Source organism: Emys orbicularis, chromosome 22 (genome assembly GCF_028017835.1).
Source record: "Emys orbicularis isolate rEmyOrb1 chromosome 22, rEmyOrb1.hap1, whole genome shotgun sequence".
In the NCBI taxonomy this organism is placed as follows: Eukaryota; Metazoa; Chordata; order Testudines; family Emydidae; genus Emys; species Emys orbicularis.
In genome coordinates this window covers 8,895,558-8,913,501 of record NC_088704.1, presented here as the reverse complement: position 1 = coordinate 8,913,501, position 17,944 = coordinate 8,895,558, and the positions used below count along the sequence as shown (strand labels likewise).

General features: G+C 44.9%; 1 protein-coding gene across 1 annotated transcript in view; it reads left to right on the top strand.

Annotated features, from left to right (window-relative positions):
* The first annotated feature begins 621 nt into the window (after positions 1-621).
* The window catches only part of TMCO4 (transmembrane and coiled-coil domains 4), an 82,235-nt gene continuing 64,912 nt past the window's right edge, over positions 622-17,944 (top strand). Inside the window, exons 1-3 of the mRNA XM_065421384.1 lie at positions 622-660; positions 9,648-9,832; positions 12,648-12,822. Of these exons, the coding sequence (XP_065277456.1) occupies positions 9,654-9,832; positions 12,648-12,822 (354 nt within the window). The 5' untranslated portion in view covers positions 622-660; positions 9,648-9,653. The remainder of the gene's footprint in view (positions 661-9,647; positions 9,833-12,647; positions 12,823-17,944) is intronic.

The window sequence follows — 17,944 nt, the reverse complement described above, 5'->3', positions numbered from 1 at the left end:
TCTGCTCCATAGCGCCTGAAAGTGATTGGAGATCCTTCTAATGTGTTTGCAGGATCAGCCTTTGAAACTCAAGTCTACAGAGGACCCGTAGGGCAGGTGACACCTGAAGCTGTGTGAAATGTCCTCAGCAAAAGCCAGGTCTGGCCTGCTTTCAGAGAGCAGCCCAGGCTGGCTGGGAGGATCCTGGCCCATCTGAGTTAGAGTGAGGGGGGGGCCCACTGAGGTTTCTGGCTCCACATGTACCTGAAACTGAGGGTCAGGCTAGGAGCCCCCTGTTCTAGGCTATGGAGAGTTGTGTTGTGATCTCATGCTACTACGATGGTGTTTAATGGGCCCGGCCCTGCCTGGAGCAAGCCACCTCCTGACAAGGGCCCAGCCACACGGTCGAGCTGGAGCTCAGAGTCCAGCCGGAGCGCCCCTCTCCCGTTACGCACTTTGCGTAGCCGTTTCGCTCCTCCGCGCTGGCTACGTCAGGCAGCCGCCGCATTCAACGTTTGGCAATAGCTCCCCCTACGCGATCTGCGTAACTCGGGCCCTCTCGGCGTCCCTGAGCCTCGGGGTGGGGTTGAGCACCGAGCCGGCCTGAGGAGACGGGAGAGCGGGGAGGCGATGGCGGCTTAGCACGGTGCCTCCCTGACGGTTTGCGGGTGGAGACGCACGGTAGGACAAGGGACGGGTTGTTTCTGCCTGGCTCGGACCCGGACATGCGTGGGGGGGCGGGTTCCCCCAGCCCGGGGTCCAGGGGGAGCCCCCCTCACTGGGGTCCGAGCAGGGGGGCTCCCCTCCCCGGGGAGGCGGATCAGGGCGGGGAGTTGCCCTCACGCGCCTAGATCCAGAGGTGGCTCCCCCGCCCCCCCACATTGGGGCTCAGGTTCAGACAGGGCTTCGCTGCCCCCCCCCGATTCACCCCCTAAGGGGCGTGGGGGTGCTGGAGCCGGCCCCCCGAGTCTGAGCCCTTTGGGGAACCGTGCACTCTGCTGCCCCCGGCTAGTTACCCTAGGGGGCCACAGGGGAGCTGCTGCTGTCGGAGCAGGAGCCTGGACGGGGAATTCAGCGTGAGTGTAAAAAGTTTTTGGAAAGGTGTGTGTGTGTGGGGGGGGGGGGAATGGAGGAAATGGGACCCTCACTCCATATCACCCCCAGCCTTGCACCTGTTCAGTGGGTGATAACAGGTCACATGCACACAAGAGCCTTCCTGCACCCTGGGTGGATCTGGTTTCTGGATCTAATCCTGTGTATAAGCAATCTTGTCCATCTGGGTGTTTAGGATTCATGGGGTAAGAATTGTATTTGCACTGATGCATTCCCCACTCAGAGATCCACCATCTGCTTTACTGTGTCCCACAGTACGGCGCCACGTTTAACCATCTTCATGCTTTAATAAGAAGTGCTTTCTCCCCTGGAATCTTACTGAAACACGGCCGCTGCCTGTCACTCCGTCTGGCTCCCTGCTACCTTCCCTTCAAGACACCTTAGAGCAGAACGGTGCAGAGCCTTGGTCTCTGCTCTCATCTCTACTCTCCCTTCACTCTGCCCATGCCTCATACCTAACGTCTCCCTTTCTATTAATCTGTTAGTGCTTCCCCCCCTGGCCTTCTGTAGCAGGCATCTACTCCTTTTTCCCTCCCTCCCCAAAATAAGTTTCCTTCATGTCAATTTCCTCCCCAGGGAAGTGCTATGTGTTTTGTTTTGTTTTTAAATATTATTTTCTAAAATCTTATCTAAAACAATATTTACACTTATTTTACTCAAATAAAAAGCTCTCACATAACTACACAGGAAACACTATAATAAACAAACAAACAAAAACGAGTTGTCCGGTGGCACCTTAAACACTAACAGATTTACTTGGGCATAAGCTTTCGTGGGTAGAAAACCCACTACTACTTCTTGCATCTGAAGAAGTGGGTTTTTACCCATGAAAGCTTATGCCCAAATAAATCTACTAGTCTTTAAGGTGCCACCAGACTCCTTGTTGTTTTTGTGGATACAGACTAACACGGCTACCTCATGATACTATAATAAACACTATCACATATTTATGGATTAAATTATATCCAATTTAAGATCAGATATGGGTCCCCTATTGTCTTAAATGTCTCTGGTTGATCTCTGAAAGTGAAATTCACTCCTCTGAGGACCAGCACAAAGCTGAAGATAGACAAATTCAGACTTGGAATAAGGCATACATATTTAACAGAGAGGGTAATTACGGTAATCATTGGAACAATTTACCATGGGATGTAGTAGATTTTCCATCATTGAATTTTTTAAATCAAGATTAGCCATCTTTCTAAAAACTTGATCTAGCTTGATACAGCTTCAATGGGTGAAGTACTGTGGCCTGAGCTATACATGAGGTCAGACTAGATTATCATAATGGTCCATTCTGGCCTTAAAATCTACGAAAGGTCTATGCACCATGTAAATCCCACTTGATCCCTATTCTGAGGGTTTAAATTAGATGTAAGTGTTCGTTGGCCTTTTGCTGGCCCTTTGTGTACCCCGAATGGAAAAAAGGCCTGATCTAAAGACCAATGAGATCAGTGAGCTTTGCATGAGTTCCCAATAAAATAATACCAATACTGTCAACCCCAAATGTTCAGATTTTGTGAGTCAAGCTGCAAAAATCATGAGTTTATCTTTAAAATAATGAGTTTTTAAATAAAATAGACTTTGGATTGTTTTTATTTGCCTCTTGGGTTTTTGAACCTTTAGGGCTTCTTAGGTGTGGGCAGAGTGAAGGGGGAGTACAGTGAGATGCGAACAGAGACAGCAGGAGCTGAGTTGTACAGAGCCTTGAAGGTGACTTTCTGGGGAAGGCAGTGGAGGGGTGTAATCACTGTCAGGTCTTTAGGATGCTGTGTGCTTTTAAGCTTTTTTCCGCAAGCATGAGTACTAGCAAAAACTTTTTTTTTTTAAAGAAAGCTGAGATTTTCCAGGTACTGTCCTGATTCCAGTACTCTGTGGTTTACATTAAGTATATGGCTCTGCAGCGGAATTCTACATTATATTTGTATGTTTTATGTCGATGTATAATCCATTCTGAAAAGTAAATGTTTATTGTGTGCTTCTGCGTCGTGGACCTAGATTATGCAAGCACTTAAACGTGTGTGTGACTTTACTCATATGAGTAGTCCAATGGAAGTTAATGAGAGAACTCATGTGCGTAAAGCTGCTTATGTTCATAAATGTTTTCAAGATTATGGCCTTAACCAGCTTTTCGAGAGGAAGGGTGGTCTAGCGGTTAGGGCACTGACTTGAGAGATCCAGGTACAGTTCCCTGTTCTGCCACAGGCTTCCTGTGTGACCTTGGGCAAATCACTTAGCCTCTCTGTACCTCAGTTTACAAATGAGGATCATGACACTTCCCTGCCATGTAGGGGTGTTGTGAGGATAACAAATACATTAAAAGGTTGTGAGGAACTTTGAGATCTACTGATGAAAGATAAGAGTTAGGTGGTGTTATAGCAAATTACAATCTTCCTCTGGATAAGATGTTTTTAATGTTGCATTGCATTTTTCTGTCAGCATCTGAAATAACTCTTAGAGGGTCCTGTGGCACCTTTAAGACTAACAGTCTTAAAGGTGCCACAGGACCCTCTAAGAGTTGTTAGTCTTAAAGGTGCCACAGGACCCTCTGTTGCTTTTTACAGATTCAGACTAACACGGCTACCCCTCTGAAATAACTCTTGTGACTGCTATTCTAAAAGCTGTATAAATTAGAATTTCCAAAATACCCATTTGTAGTTCCTTTAATTCGTTTGTCCAAACTGCATATACAGGAATAATAAGGCATTGGTATGAATAGTAAGAGCCTCCACAGTTACATTAGATAAGATTAAAAAATATAAGGGATACAACCCGCATGGTTGAAGGGATAAGCCAATCACTAACTGCCTGAGGTTACAAAGACATTTCCCTTAATGGCAGTTTATTCTATAATTGCCCATTTCTGAGGTTTTTTCACTTTCCTCTGAAGCATCTGAGACTGCTAGAAAGAGGATAGTGGACTAAACGGTCTGTTGGTCTCATACGGTGTGTCAGTCTTTGCATTTCTACACATCCGGTAATAGCTGAGCGATAGAAATTGACAGCAGTGCTTTTGTTTTATCATTGAAAAAGGCATAACTATTCTCTTATCAAAGACATCCATTAACCTTATTGTGCCTTTCCTCCTAAAGACTAAATCAGAGAAACCTAAATAAAATCTCCCTCATTCTATTGACACCAGCAGAGCTCTTTTATGGCCACGTTTCAGGACAGCACCCCAATTTAAGAAAGTGCTCAATCCCATTGAAGTTTACACCATCTTAAAGTTACAAATGTATTTAAATAGTTTCCTAAATAGAAAGGGACTTACACACATGCTAAAGTGTTTTCCTGGACTGGGGCCCATGTGATTAAAGATTATTTACATGAATAAAGTTTTGCAGAGTCAAACCCAATGCTAGGCAATCTGGAGGTATTATTTAATGGTCATGAAGAAGAATATATTATCTGGTTGTAATTTTGTTTGTTAAATATGCTCCCCTGCTTTGCATTGAATCCATCATATGGTCACCTTGTGCTCTGTGTGTCTGTAATATTGTTTAGTGTATGTCTATTATATGCTAATCTTGCAATCGGATCCATGTGGGCAGATCTTTGCTGCCACATAGACCACACTGATTTCAGTGAGTCTCCACATGGTCAGAAAGTCTGCCCAGGCCAACCCAGTTGCAGGCCTTGAGCCTTTTACTGTAAACTGGTTGGGATTTCCTCCATGATCTATACAGCTCTGAGCATGCTGTCAGCTCTTAACAAATAATACGGTGAGAGATAATACAGAGCCCCTCAATGCTACTCAGGTATTGTTGTGTGATGCAAGACAGTCCATCCCTCCAGCATCCGAAGTCCCTGCTTCCTACCTTCTAATCATTCCTGGTCCTTTTTTCTTGGGGAATGAGACTCAGAAACTAAAAGCTAAATTGTGTCTTCCTTTGCACCGATGCAACCCTACTGGGTCAATGAGATGGCTCAGGTGCATTTGAGGGTTCCAAGGATTTAACCCGTTCTGCTGGTTGGCAGTTCCAAGCATCTATATTTTAGCATAGGAGCGAATGTGAAGCTAGCATGCCTGTGTTTGCTTTTCCACCGGTAGGGAACACTCCAGTGTTTTACAGCTGTGGAGCTTTAATGTAGGATTATTATTTTATTTTTTAAATAGGATTGCTGAGGTCATTATATAAAATACAGCACCTTTCAAGACAACAAAGGGCACTTTGTTGCTGGTAAAAAAGCTGCTGGTAAAAAATTTTCAAGTGACAGCTCAGATTATGGAAATGCTTTGGACTGCTGGATTACCTTGCTTGAGACAGGGGCACCTACTTCAGTGAAACAAGCCGAATATAATCCTCAGGATCTGAGCCTGCCTATGGGACCAATTTACTCCCGTTGGAGTCGGTGGCAAAATACCCAGGCCAAAATTTTCAAACTTAGCACCGAACTAAGTGGCCTGATTTTCAGAGGTGTTGAGTTCCTTCAGTTCCCATTGATAGAGCCCTGCGTGGATACAAAATTTGTATCCGCATCCGATCCGTGATCTGCAAACGTGGTTCACGGATATCTACAGATTTGCAGGGCTCTACCCATTGATTTCAATAGCAGCAGAATGTGATTGTTTATCAGGTAGGCCAATATGTTGAATTTGACTAAACCAGATGTTGTTATTCCTGACACTGCACTTCAGAAAATCCAGCTGTTTCTAGATACCTATATATCCACCTCTACCCCGATATAACGCTGTCCTCGGGAGCCAAAAAATCTTACTGCGTTATAGGTGAAACCGCGTTATATCGAACTTGCTTTGATCCGCCGGAGTATGCAGCCCCGCCCCCCCGGAGCGCTGCTTTACCGCAGTATATCCGAATTCATGTTATATCGGGTTGCGTTATATCGGGGTAGAGGTGTACTTAGATACCTAACTGTGGGGTCCCACGTTTGAAAATTATTGCCCATAATATCACCTCAAAGCTCTGACTTGTGGATGGCAGAACACCGAGAATAGGGCTTCTTAGAACCTTAATAACTTTTCAGCAAATTCAACATCATTGGTGCGAAACTCCCAAATCCTTTTTTTAATGATCTGTTTGTTGAGTTTTATGGAATAAGGTTACGTACAAAGAAGCTATTGTAGTGTCATTTCTACAGTTGGTTGTATTGGTTACACTAGCAAGAAATAAAGATTAGATCGTGCAGGTGACTGTACTACACACTAGAGTCAAGAATGAGGTAGATCATAAATAGATTGAAAACAATGTGCAGAAACTTCCTGGACAAACAGGGGCTCCCCATGTGAAGGAGGGGAGAGTGACTTTTAGTAATTGAGGGAGTACACTGAACTTTGTTCAGAATGGGAGCATTCGTGTCCCGGGAATGTATATTCAGTCAAAAAATTAGCAGACACATTATATCTGGAATTAAATGTAAAGGTGAAAACAGCTTCTGCAGATGGCATTTCTCCCAGGATACTGTCTCTAGACCCTGCTCAGCTGCTCCATTTTTGGTGTCAGCCTATGGATGATAGTACCCTATAAATGTGACTCCCCACACCCTTCTAGTGGCTGGCAGGGAGAAGGAACTTTTTGTCTCTTCAAAGACACCTGAATGCTATTTCCTCCCCCTGGAATCTGTCATTCTTAGGGTTTCCTGTAATACCCAGCATCATAATATCCTAAGAGCTGCTCAGGAAAGTTAGGTCTGTATTAAATTCTCCAGAAGTTGCTAGTTTGGGCCCTTTCACTGGCCAAGAAAATCTTTGCTCTTGCTGGGAGCAAGTGGATTTTTCCAGTCATTTGTTTGTTATAATAATATGCTCACATCTGCAAGTCTGTAGGGCTGATAACAGAAATGCCAAGCTATGGTTTGCAAAAACTGCTGGCACTTGAAATATGAGATATTTCATGGGAACAATTTATTCAATAAGTTGGAGTCAGGATGACACTTTAGGGGGATCAGACTCTAGCTAATGCTGTAAAATAGATTTGTTTGCCCCAAAATAGAGCTTTGTGATTAGCTACATGATATGAAGTGTGCGGGTTTTGCTAAGCCTTACACTAAATGGTGTGAGTGCGGTGGAGATCTGCAAGTCACATGTCCACATTTGAAAACCATGGCCGAACACATGGCCTGTCATAGAGACGACAAGCTGCCTGAACTGATAGATCAGCAGCATACAAGGAAAAGGATGTGAGGCAGTGAGACAAATAGGGACTTTTTTATCATTTGAGATTTCATAGAAAACTGTTAGCGAGTGGGGAAGGTATAGCTCCCTTCTTCAGAGTTACAGTTTAACCTAGTAAGTGGTGACTCGGTGCTGACCCAAACATCACATGCCCAAGATGGAACCTCACCCAAGGCCAGCAATGGAGCTGAGGAGACCGCTCAATCCCTTGGGAATCATGTGTCAGCTCCTGCCCTTCTTAGTCCGTACAGAGAATTAGTGCAGTTTTATTATTTTGTTCGTTCATGGACTTTGGGTTCCTGCGTTGTGTTGTTTCCATGGAAATGCACTGAGATACCTCAGACCTGCATGGTCAAGTCACAGAACCAGGAGATGCATACGGGAGGGGCCTCAGTTTCCAGAAAGACAGGGGCATGAGTCATTGCGATCACCAGCTCTTGAAGAGAGCGATGGATTTTCATGGCATTTAAACAGTAGCACTTACATAGGGTAGGACTTGAATTTGCATATTTCTGAAATAACGTCAAGGCGATTCTGAATCGGGAGGAGCCCTCTTCCCCCTTTGCAGACAAACCCAGGTTGCCTTGGGATACTGAGTAATGAATGATTCTTTTTAAACAGAGAGTTTAAGGTCAGAAGGGACCGTCAGATCATCTAGTTAGACCAGTCTATCACAGGCCTCTAATACCACCCAGCCACCCACACGCTAAACCCAACATCTGGAATTAGACCAAAATACTGCAGCCCTCAACAGACTACGCTCTTGTGTGCCACAGGCAGAGAATAGGATAAACCGAGGTGCACCATTACCTGAGGCCCCTGCAGTGGCAGAGAATTGATTAGGTGAGATGTACCGATATGGTCCTAGCAAATGACCCCCAAGGTCACTGTCCTGGGGGGAAATTCCTTCCCAACCCCACCCATGGTGATTGGTCCCATTCTGCACTCCTTTATGAGAAATTGTCACATGGATGCTGTCTGTGCACATCTGCCCACTCTGAAATTCCTAGTCTGATTAATGCTAGCCACAGCAGTCTGCCTTAAAGCTTGCCCTGGACCAGTTAGATCCTCACCGAAAGCCTGGTAAAGTCAATGGGAGTCTCTCCATTGACTCCAATGAGCTTCGAATCAGGCCCTTCATGCCTTGCCCAGCACACACAACGTGATGCACACCTAGAGGGAACATTTTTCACACCTTGACTGGCACACCTAGCCGCAGGTAGCACCCAGCTAGGAATTTAAGCGCGGGCAAGAATACAACTTTCTTGCCAAATCAGGGCCCTAATGCGTTGTTTGGCGGTTTAAAAGCCTATTTTCTACACCACTCTATGATTTCCTTTGTTCTGGTTATTGCCAAAATTATTAGCCTCCTTTCTCTAGCAGCATAGATGTGCCTAAAGCATTACGGTAGCAAAGTTGCATATATCAAAACAGAACAAAAGTTCCTGCTACCACAAATCTTACAAACTCTGATCCTGAAATCACCGCTGATGAAATTGGTAGCAGAACCCCCATCAACTGAACTGGGTGCGGGATTGGACCTTAAAAGCAAAAATAGGTGTGTTATGATTAACACATAGAGCACACAATGGGGGGGGGGTATATAATCAACACACATAAGCATTGTGGAACAGGTGGGTGGGAGAATTGGGGGTAATAGGTGGGGGATTTGAAAGAGGAGCAAGGAGAATATAGGAGGAAATTTATCCCTGTGCAGAGGGCCAGCGCAAGACTATTTTGAGGAAACACGTACTGGGAGGTTGAGCCAAGCAGACTTGAGCTGGCAGTGGACAAAGGCTGCAAAGGGAGCAGTGAAGAATGAGCCTTGAGCAGAGTATAGGAAGCAGGATGGGATGTAGAAAATCCAATAATCCCAACAGGAAAGTCCATTAGAAAACAAAAGTTTTCCCTTTAATCAGAGACTGCTTCTGAGCTGAACTTTCTTACCAGAATAAAATGCTTCCAGCATAATGAACAGAGGGGTAATTGGGTTTTGGGGAGGGGCGGGTGTATAAATTCCCAGACTGCAGTAAATTAGTCATTGTGATAAGTGGCAGGGCTTTTGTACTACATGTTAATTTAGTGGTTTGCCTGTGTGAGGCATATGCTTCATTAGTATTCAATGAGCCCAGATCCTTTGCAGCTTGAAGTGGATTTCTGATCTGTTGTGTAAAGTGTAAATAATTAACTGTATTATGGAAACACTTGATAATTGTTGAAGGTGAAGACAAGGTGAAGCCTGAAGCCACATTGAGTGTATTTTGTACAATGTCACACCATTGGGTAAACACACAAGGCTGCCCTTGGCAGACTCAATCAAAGACAGAGCCAGGAAGTGCAATCACTGGAAAGGAAAATCTATCAGTCACTTTCCTCAGTACTTTCAAATACCTTTGTTTTTTTCATTATTTTGAAATGACAGGTGAGAATGGCCGAGGAACAGAAGTGGAGCAGGTGGGCTTGGAGACGACGAAGGATGGCTGAACAGACAGATGCAAAGGAGCCATGTGAACTTGTGGGCAAACAGCTGGGCGAACCAGGAAGGTTTGCATACGCAGCTCTCTGTGGGATATCTCTGGCTTGCTTGTTTCCTGAAAAGGAGCAAAGGTAGGATGGTGCACAAAGCAGATTTTGTGCAGTAGCTGAGACAGATTCTGATAACAAGCCAATCATGTGTGTGGGATAGATTAGATTATATAGAAAAAGAGCGCCAAGCTGGCTCTAGTGGCGGCATGAGGCTGTGCTTCCAAAGGCCAAGGAAGAGGACTCTTAAGTATGCCATGGGACAGGCTGGTTAAATCAGAGGTTTTAGACCAGCTCCTTTGAGGTGCTGAAATTTATGGGAATTGAGGTTCCACACAGGTTCAGATCCTTTGCTTTTGAAGGTACATCCCTGATTCAGGAAAGGCCCGAGCCTGTGATCTCTCTGAAATCTTACAGAAAAAAGCTTTCTTGTGAGCTTTCCCCAGTGAAATCTTGCAGGAGTTTGTCATGTCCAAGATAACAGTGGCCTGTATTTTTTCTGATCAAAGAGGTTGCACTTACCCGGATCCTGCAAAATGCCTATAGGTCTTCTCAAAATGAAGAAAATGTGCATCAGCTGGGCATCCATGAAAGAGATTTTGGGTAGAATTTTTGGAAGTGCCCGAGTGACTTGGGCGCTTAAATCTCAAGGCTTGTCTGCACTGGGAAATGTACTGTCATGACTGTGCTACTATGGTTATACTGCTATAGTTATAGGTGTAACTCCTAGTGTGGACAGTCTTTTATTATAAGCATGTGCGCATGGAGTGGAATACCTGTATAACTACAGCACTATAGTTATTTCCCCACGTAGACAAGCCCTAAGGCATTTAATGAGACTTAAGCTCCTAAGTCTCTTTTGAAAATGGGAAAATGGCACAAGTCACGTTGGCACTTTTGAAAATTTTACCCTTTCTCCTTACAGTGTCGAATACACCGTACAACCGCAAATAAAACATGGAAACAAATCTTCCCTTAATCTCCTGGACCAGGGGTGGCCAACCTGGGGCTCCGGAGCCACATGCGGCTCTTCAGAAATTAATATGCGGCTCCTTGTCTAGGCACCGACTCCAGCGCTGGAGCTACAGGCGCCAACTTTCCAATGTGCCGGGGGAGGGGGGGGGGCGGCGGGGGTGCTCACTGCTCAACCCCTGACTCTGCCACAGGCCCTGCCCCCACTCCACCCATTCCCGCCCACTCCCCTGAGCCTGCCATGCCCTCGCTCCTCCCCCACCCCCCACGCCTCCAAGCCTCCTGCATGCCACGAAACAGCTGATTGGGAGGTGCGGCGGGGCTGCCAGTGGGCGGGAGGTGTGGGGGGGGAGTGATGGGGGCTGCTGACGTATTACTGTGGCTCTTTGGCAATGTACATTGGTAAATTCTGGCTCCTTCTCAGGCTCAGGTTGGCCACCCCTGTCCTGGACTATCAGGCTGCCTCAGTTGTGTCTTTAGATTCTGGGTCAGGACAGTGGGCATTGCATTCTGCTGGTACAGAGACAGAGGTTAACTATTCTTCCCTGTGAGCATGCCACTTACTCCCATCCCCATTCGCGGCAACTCACAAGGGGAGCCCATATCCCAGAACGTCAATACAGATCTTACAGGTCATAAGCATTTATTTATGTTTGATGCCTAGACAATGTTAATTTCTGGCAGGGAAGAAAATGCAGGTCTTGACTTATATTTTCAGCTGTTTTAAACCCAATTTCTCTGTGATTCCCACAGCCAGAGCCTCTGAAATGTAACAGTATTATTCGTATTGAGTTTGTGCTTCCATAGCGCATTGGAACAGTAAGGAGAAATATACAGCCTAAGACTGATATTAGGGGTTTTCTTGGTTATTTTCTTGACCATATTAAACTTTCCTTTACATCTAAAATTTCCTTATGCTTCACTGCAAAGTGAGTCTCTTAACACTGCTGATGCCAAGCCCCAGGCCTACAAAGGTTAATGGTACTGTCCACTCCAGACTGCTTCCTTACCTACACAAAAGGCTGATCATGTTCAGATACCTCTGCTGACTTTTCATTGGTGGTTTGATTTTTGTGTGAACAACTAGAGATCTTTAGAAGTTGAAAGTAAGGCCCGGTGAAAGGCCAAGAAAAATCAATAAAGATCTCTAAAGTGCTTTACATCAGTGGTTCTCAAAGCTGGTCCGCCGTTTGTTCAGGGAAAGCCCCTGGCAGGCCAGGCCAGTTTGTTTACCGGCCGCGTCCGCAGGTTCGGCCGATTGCGGCTCCCACTGGCCGCGGTTCGCCGCTCCAGGCCAATGGGGGCTGCGAGAAGGGTGGCCAGCACATCCCTCGGCCCTCGCCACTTCCTGCAGCTCTCATTGGCCTGGAGTGGCAAACCGCGGCCAGTGGGAGCCGCGATCAGCCGAACCTGCGGACGCGGCAGGTAAACAAACCGGCCCGGCCCGCCAGGGGCTTTCCCTGAACAAGTGGCAGACCAGCTTTGAGAACCACTGCTTTACATGCATTACATTATGTCTTGCACCACCTTTGTGAAGAATCCAAGTGTTTCGATTTCCTAAAACAGAGAGGGGCACAGACAGGTTAAGTGACTTGTCCTAGGTGACATGAAAGAGCCAGGATTGCAATGCAGCAGTGCTAACTTGTAGTCCTGCACTCTAACATCCAGACCACACTGTCACCTTTAAACAGTGACGTAAAACTTTCGCTTGACAGCCCAGGGCATTTTTTATATCCCTACAAAAATAAATTTCTTTGCTTTCACCGTCTTTCTTTAATAAACTGAAGCGGAGAAGCTGAAGACTAAGGCTGGGCCTTGAATGCCTTTTAATCAGCGTTTCAAATCCTACCTGGAGTCTAAAATGAAGGTGACTTAGGAAAGAGGAAATGATGAATGTTTGACTCGTATTGCTTGTGTTGTCATGCAGCGCCTTTAGGATGGAGTTCATTGAAAGCTTGGTGAAATGGCTTGAGTTGTCAGACGCCGTCTTGCCTGCCATGACTGCGTTCACCAGCGGTTTGGGTGGCGAGGGCGCAGAAACCTTTGCTCAGATTTTACTGAAGGATCCTGTCTTGGCAAATAATCCAGTCGTCATTACACAAGTAAGTTCATCCCTTCCCCTCTTCCATTGGGCTTGTGGATAAAGGCCTTGTCAGAGCTGCCTGTCTGTTGTTGAAATTCTCTTTCTAGTGTATTGGGCATAGTAAATCCTAATTCTATATGTATTTAAAACAGCAGGTTACCTTCTGTTTAAAAATAAACAACGGGGGGGAGGGGGGGCGGCGAATAAAGTGACTGACTTTCCACCCCTCCATTCATTCATTCATCCATCCCTATAGTGAGTGCTAGACATCTGACCTGGCTAGATTCCACTGAATAAGTGATGCCTAGAGTCTTTGATACCTTCTCTGCTTCAAAATGTTCTGTACGCCCAGTGCATAGAGCCCTTCGTTCTAAAGGGAAAACTATTAACCCTTTCACTGCTACCATACTACTGCTGCTCTGTTCTCCTCCTCCCCATCTACATTTGACTGAAATCAGTGGAACACTTTAGGCAGGTCTATACTTTAGTGAAGACATAACTTCGCCACCCAGGAGAGCTTCTCCCATTGGCATAGTTAATCCGCCTCTGCAACATACTTATACCAATGTGAGTTTGTAGTGTAGACCTGGCCTTAGACATGATGGGCCTGATTCTCATTTACACTTAGGCCCCTTTACTCAGCTCAGGCAGTGTAAAGGGTCTTAAAGGAAGCATACATACCTACTTTAAGGCAATGTCTACACTACAGGCTGTAAAAAGCAACAGAGGGTCCTTTGGCACCTTTAAGACTAACAGAAGTATTGGGAGCATAAGCTTTCGTGGGTAAGAACCTCACTTCTTCAGATGCAAGAAGGCTTAAAGGTGCCACAGGACCCTCTGTTGCTTTTTACAGATTCAGACTAACACGGCTACCCCTCTGATACTTGACTACAGGCTGTGTCAGCATAACTTATGTCACTCGGGTGTACAACAGAGACTCTTCTTGAATGTCCAGGGACTTTGTGTCTTTGGTTCAAAGAGAACAGTAGAATATAGGAGTCTTAGCTACTGATTCTCTTGGTGTTTCTGAGACAAGGTTTAGAGTAGTTGTATTTCCTCACTGGAAGAACAGCTGAACTTCTTGAAATAGGCCTGGGCTACTAGCGGGGGGGGTTCAAACTAAGACACGCAACTTCAACTACGCTATTCGCGTAGCTGAAGTCGAAGTCTCTTAGTTCGACTTACCTGGCCGTCCTCACGGTGGCGAGTCGACTGCCGCGGCTCCCCCATCGACTCCGCTTACTCCTCCTGCCAAGGTGGAGTACTGGCGTCGATTCACGGATCGATTTATCGCATCCAGACGAGATGCGATAAATCGATCCCCGATCCGGCAGGTAGTATAGAAGTACCCATAGCTCACATGAGGAATTATATAGGGAAAAGGTCACTATAGGTTGATGCACCTGAGGCTTTTTCTGATGTAGCTGGCAAAACACTTTGGTGGGTGGGAACCACCATATACTCAAACTGAGATCAGCGTTTCCTTGTGACTTGAAGGTAAACAATCTAAGAGACAAACCTTTGACTGCTTTTATCCAGCCATTCTGTGCTTTCCTGTTGTCTCTGTATCCTGCACGTACTCACTTCACTTTTATGATTTGTTTGATTGAGTTCTGATAACCATAGACTTCTGGAATTCAGTGACAAGTTCCTGTTAGTGCTACGGCATGTGCTTTTTTAAGATTGTTGCTTGATAATTGTTCTGCAACGATGCTGAAGGAATGATTCATGAAGGCAGGTAGCTGAGTGGTTTATGGGGATGTACAAAAGTACTTCTTTTTACCTTCTGTTGCACATTGGGCACAGTCTGCCCAGGGCTGAGATTTTCTTTTCTTTGTTGCGAAGTGGCAGGGAGGACTGAACATAAGTCATATCTTGACGCTTGTAAAGACACATGTTCTTGTGGATATTACAGATTAAAGGCCATCTTCTGCTGTCGGTTCTGAATGCTGTATTTTTCTCCCGGTCTAATTTTCTTACACTTCTGCTTTTAAATTCCCAACCCTCTGATGTCTCTCCCCATTTCTTGAATCTGAGAGGAGAGAGGCTGATTCTTATCAATGTCGTTAGCACTCTTCCCCATCTTCACGGTGTATCTTAAGCAGAATCTGTTGATTGAGTGAAATTTTAAGGATTATGGGTATTATTTATGTTCATTTCGAGTGACTAATGCAGTTGAGTGTTGGTAAGCTGAATCTTTTAAGGACAGTTAGCTCTGGCAAGTAAAACAGCAGCAATGCTATGAATGGAGATTGCTTTGCACACATAAAGCAGCTCGGTAAAAATAAACTGTCAATGAAAACTAGTAAACTCTCTCTTGGAATGTATTTAAATAATCTTGTTGTTGTAAGGAACTTCAAGTTGCTAGTAAACTTTTTAAAGAGGGAGTTATTAAAGGTGACCTGAAGAAAGGGCAAAAATGAGCTTGTGCCCTTTTTTGTTTCTTTTTGGTATGTAAAGAAGAGCTGAAAGCTTGTTACTCCTGCTTGACTTTTGGCTTAGAAATATCTAAAATGTCTGTTTTACCCTGTTTTTCTTCAAGAGACCTCCCTTGGGTGACCCTGAAATGTGGATTAGAAGCGCTCTGTTGTAGGGGAAAGGGTGTTGAATCTTTAACAAAACAACTTTTCTTCCAGCTGTTTATTGGGTTTTTGGGTTAAATAAGTTTTAACAAAAATATACAAAATCCAAAGAGTCTGAATAAAAATCACTTCCCTTTCTTCATCGGTTTTCACAAGTTTGGCATCTGTGGTGTCACATAACTACTAGGTCTCTAGTTCAGTGGCTCTCAAGCAGGGGTACATAGAGATCTTCCAAGGGGGTATATCCACTCATCTAGATACTTGCCTAGTTTTACAACAGGCTACATAAAAAGCACTAGTGAAGTCAGTACAAACTAAGATTTCATACAGCCAATGACTTGTTTATACTGCTCTATATACTGTACACTGAAATGTAAGTACAATATTTATATCCAGTCGATTTATTTAATAATTATATGGTAAAAATAAGAACATAAGCAATTTTTCGGTAGTAGTGTGCTATGACACTTTCGTATTTTTAGGTCTGATATTGTAAGCAAGTAGTTTTAAGTGAGGTGAAACTTGAGGGCACCCAAGACAAATCAGACTTCTGCAAGGGGCACAGTACTCTGGAAAGGTTGAGAACCACTGCTCTAGTTGTCCATAGAGTTTTACAGGAGAAGCAGGACGTGAATTTCAAATGTAAAAAACAAGCAGTTATAAGACTGTTTAAAAGAGCCTCTCATGCCAACTTCATACATCATAAAGAAGCAAACAAGGGCACAAAGCCAATTTCATTTTTCTTTTGTAAATCATCTAAACAAAACTGCTGATGAGACAAGGAGAGAAAGAACAGACTATTATTTTTGATCTAAACTAATCGATACTTGTTTTGTTCCAGTTGACAGCACACCCAAGTGTAGTTCGAAGTCTGAGACAATTAGAAACAGGTGGGCACACCTATAGCATCTAATATAAGCATTAGCCCCAGTTTGTCAGTCAGTCGGAATATCTGCACCCACCTTTCGGCTTTTGAGACCTGCTTCAGTCCTCTAAACTCACAGGCCAACAGTTTCAAAAATGAGTGCCTGGAGTTAAGCTCCATATTTAGCCACCTAAATAAGTGGCCTTAGTTTAAAAAACGCTGAGCCTCCCACAACTCCCATTGAAACCACTTCTGCCAATTGAATGTGCTTCCCATCTAGGTCAAACCTATCAAGAATTGTTATCCCGCAACAATCACCCCAAGAGTTTGCTGCCCAAGTCCTTCTCTTTTCTGGGTCAGCGGGTAACATCCACTTGGAAATGATGGCTGGGAACAATGTTGATCATTCACTTAAATTATGTGTAAAGATTTTAAAGTAAATTGACACCTGTTTGCCTGTTCTTCCGTGAAAGACTTTTCCCCAGTCTGTTTATTTCTGCAGGGGTGGCAGAACTGGGAAACGCTGTGGGGTGGCTCCACTCCTGCATAAACTCATGCATGTCTGGGGTAGGCGAGAGCATGACCCAGAGGGGTTAGAGTGGCCACTTTGGGGTCCGGGATTAGGCTGGGGAGCAGGAAGAGGGACCTTGGGGGTCTGGAACATCTCAAAAACAGATATGAACACCGGGAATCCTTCTTCCCAGGCTGGAGCCATCTGCCCTTCCCCTCCACCAAGTCTCAGTACCTCCCGTCACTCCCTTCTTATCCCTCAGCTCCCCTAGCTGCAAGAAGTTCCTTCCTCCATCTGTATTCATGTAACTGATTCGCACATCTGAATTATACAGCAGAACCTTCTCCATCTGGGAATAATATTACGGAGTCCAAGGAGTTACACTGGGTTTGGGAGTATCTATATTTTCCCCCTCTTGCATTAGCATTTGGCTAAGAGCAGCTCACTCACCATTTCAGATTTCCCATACTCGGGAGTGGAAAGAGGGTTGGAAGAGTTTCTAGGACACAAATTATGCTTAGGTGCATGGGGACTAATAATCATAAACTCCCTGGCAGCATCCTGGTTCTTCAGCATCCTGGTTCTTCAGCTGTGCTCTTCATTTCCAAAGAGATTCCAGATTTTCCCTATAAGCATGCACACGTCTGGCTTTTCTTCACAATGTCTTCCTGGTGGGCAAGAGAGAGGCTTGTCGACTGAATCAGTGCTGTATGCTGTGTCTGCACACAACCTTAAACATTGTGAGTGATGAAACAAAAGGAGAACATAGTCATAACAACAGCACTTTGTCCTTCGTTAGCACCCTCCGTCTAAGCTCATAATTAATCCTCACAGCCTATATGTGAAAGGCCTGTATTACTCTGTCCGTTTTCCAGATGGGGAAACTGAGGCCCGAGAAATTAAATTCAAACATCTTTAAAAGTGGCCATCAATTCTGGTGCTCAGCCTGAGGGTATGTCTACACTGCAATTAAACACCCACGACTGGACCGTGTCAGCTGACTCTGGATCTCAGGGCTCAGGCTAAGGGGCTGTTTGATTGTGGTGTAGATGTTCGGGCTCAGAATCCCAAGCCCAAAAGTCTACATCACAATTAAACAGCCATGCATTTTTAACTGCAGTGTAAACCTACCATGAGAGACCTGGTTTTTCAGAGATGCTGAGCACCCGTAACTACCATTGAC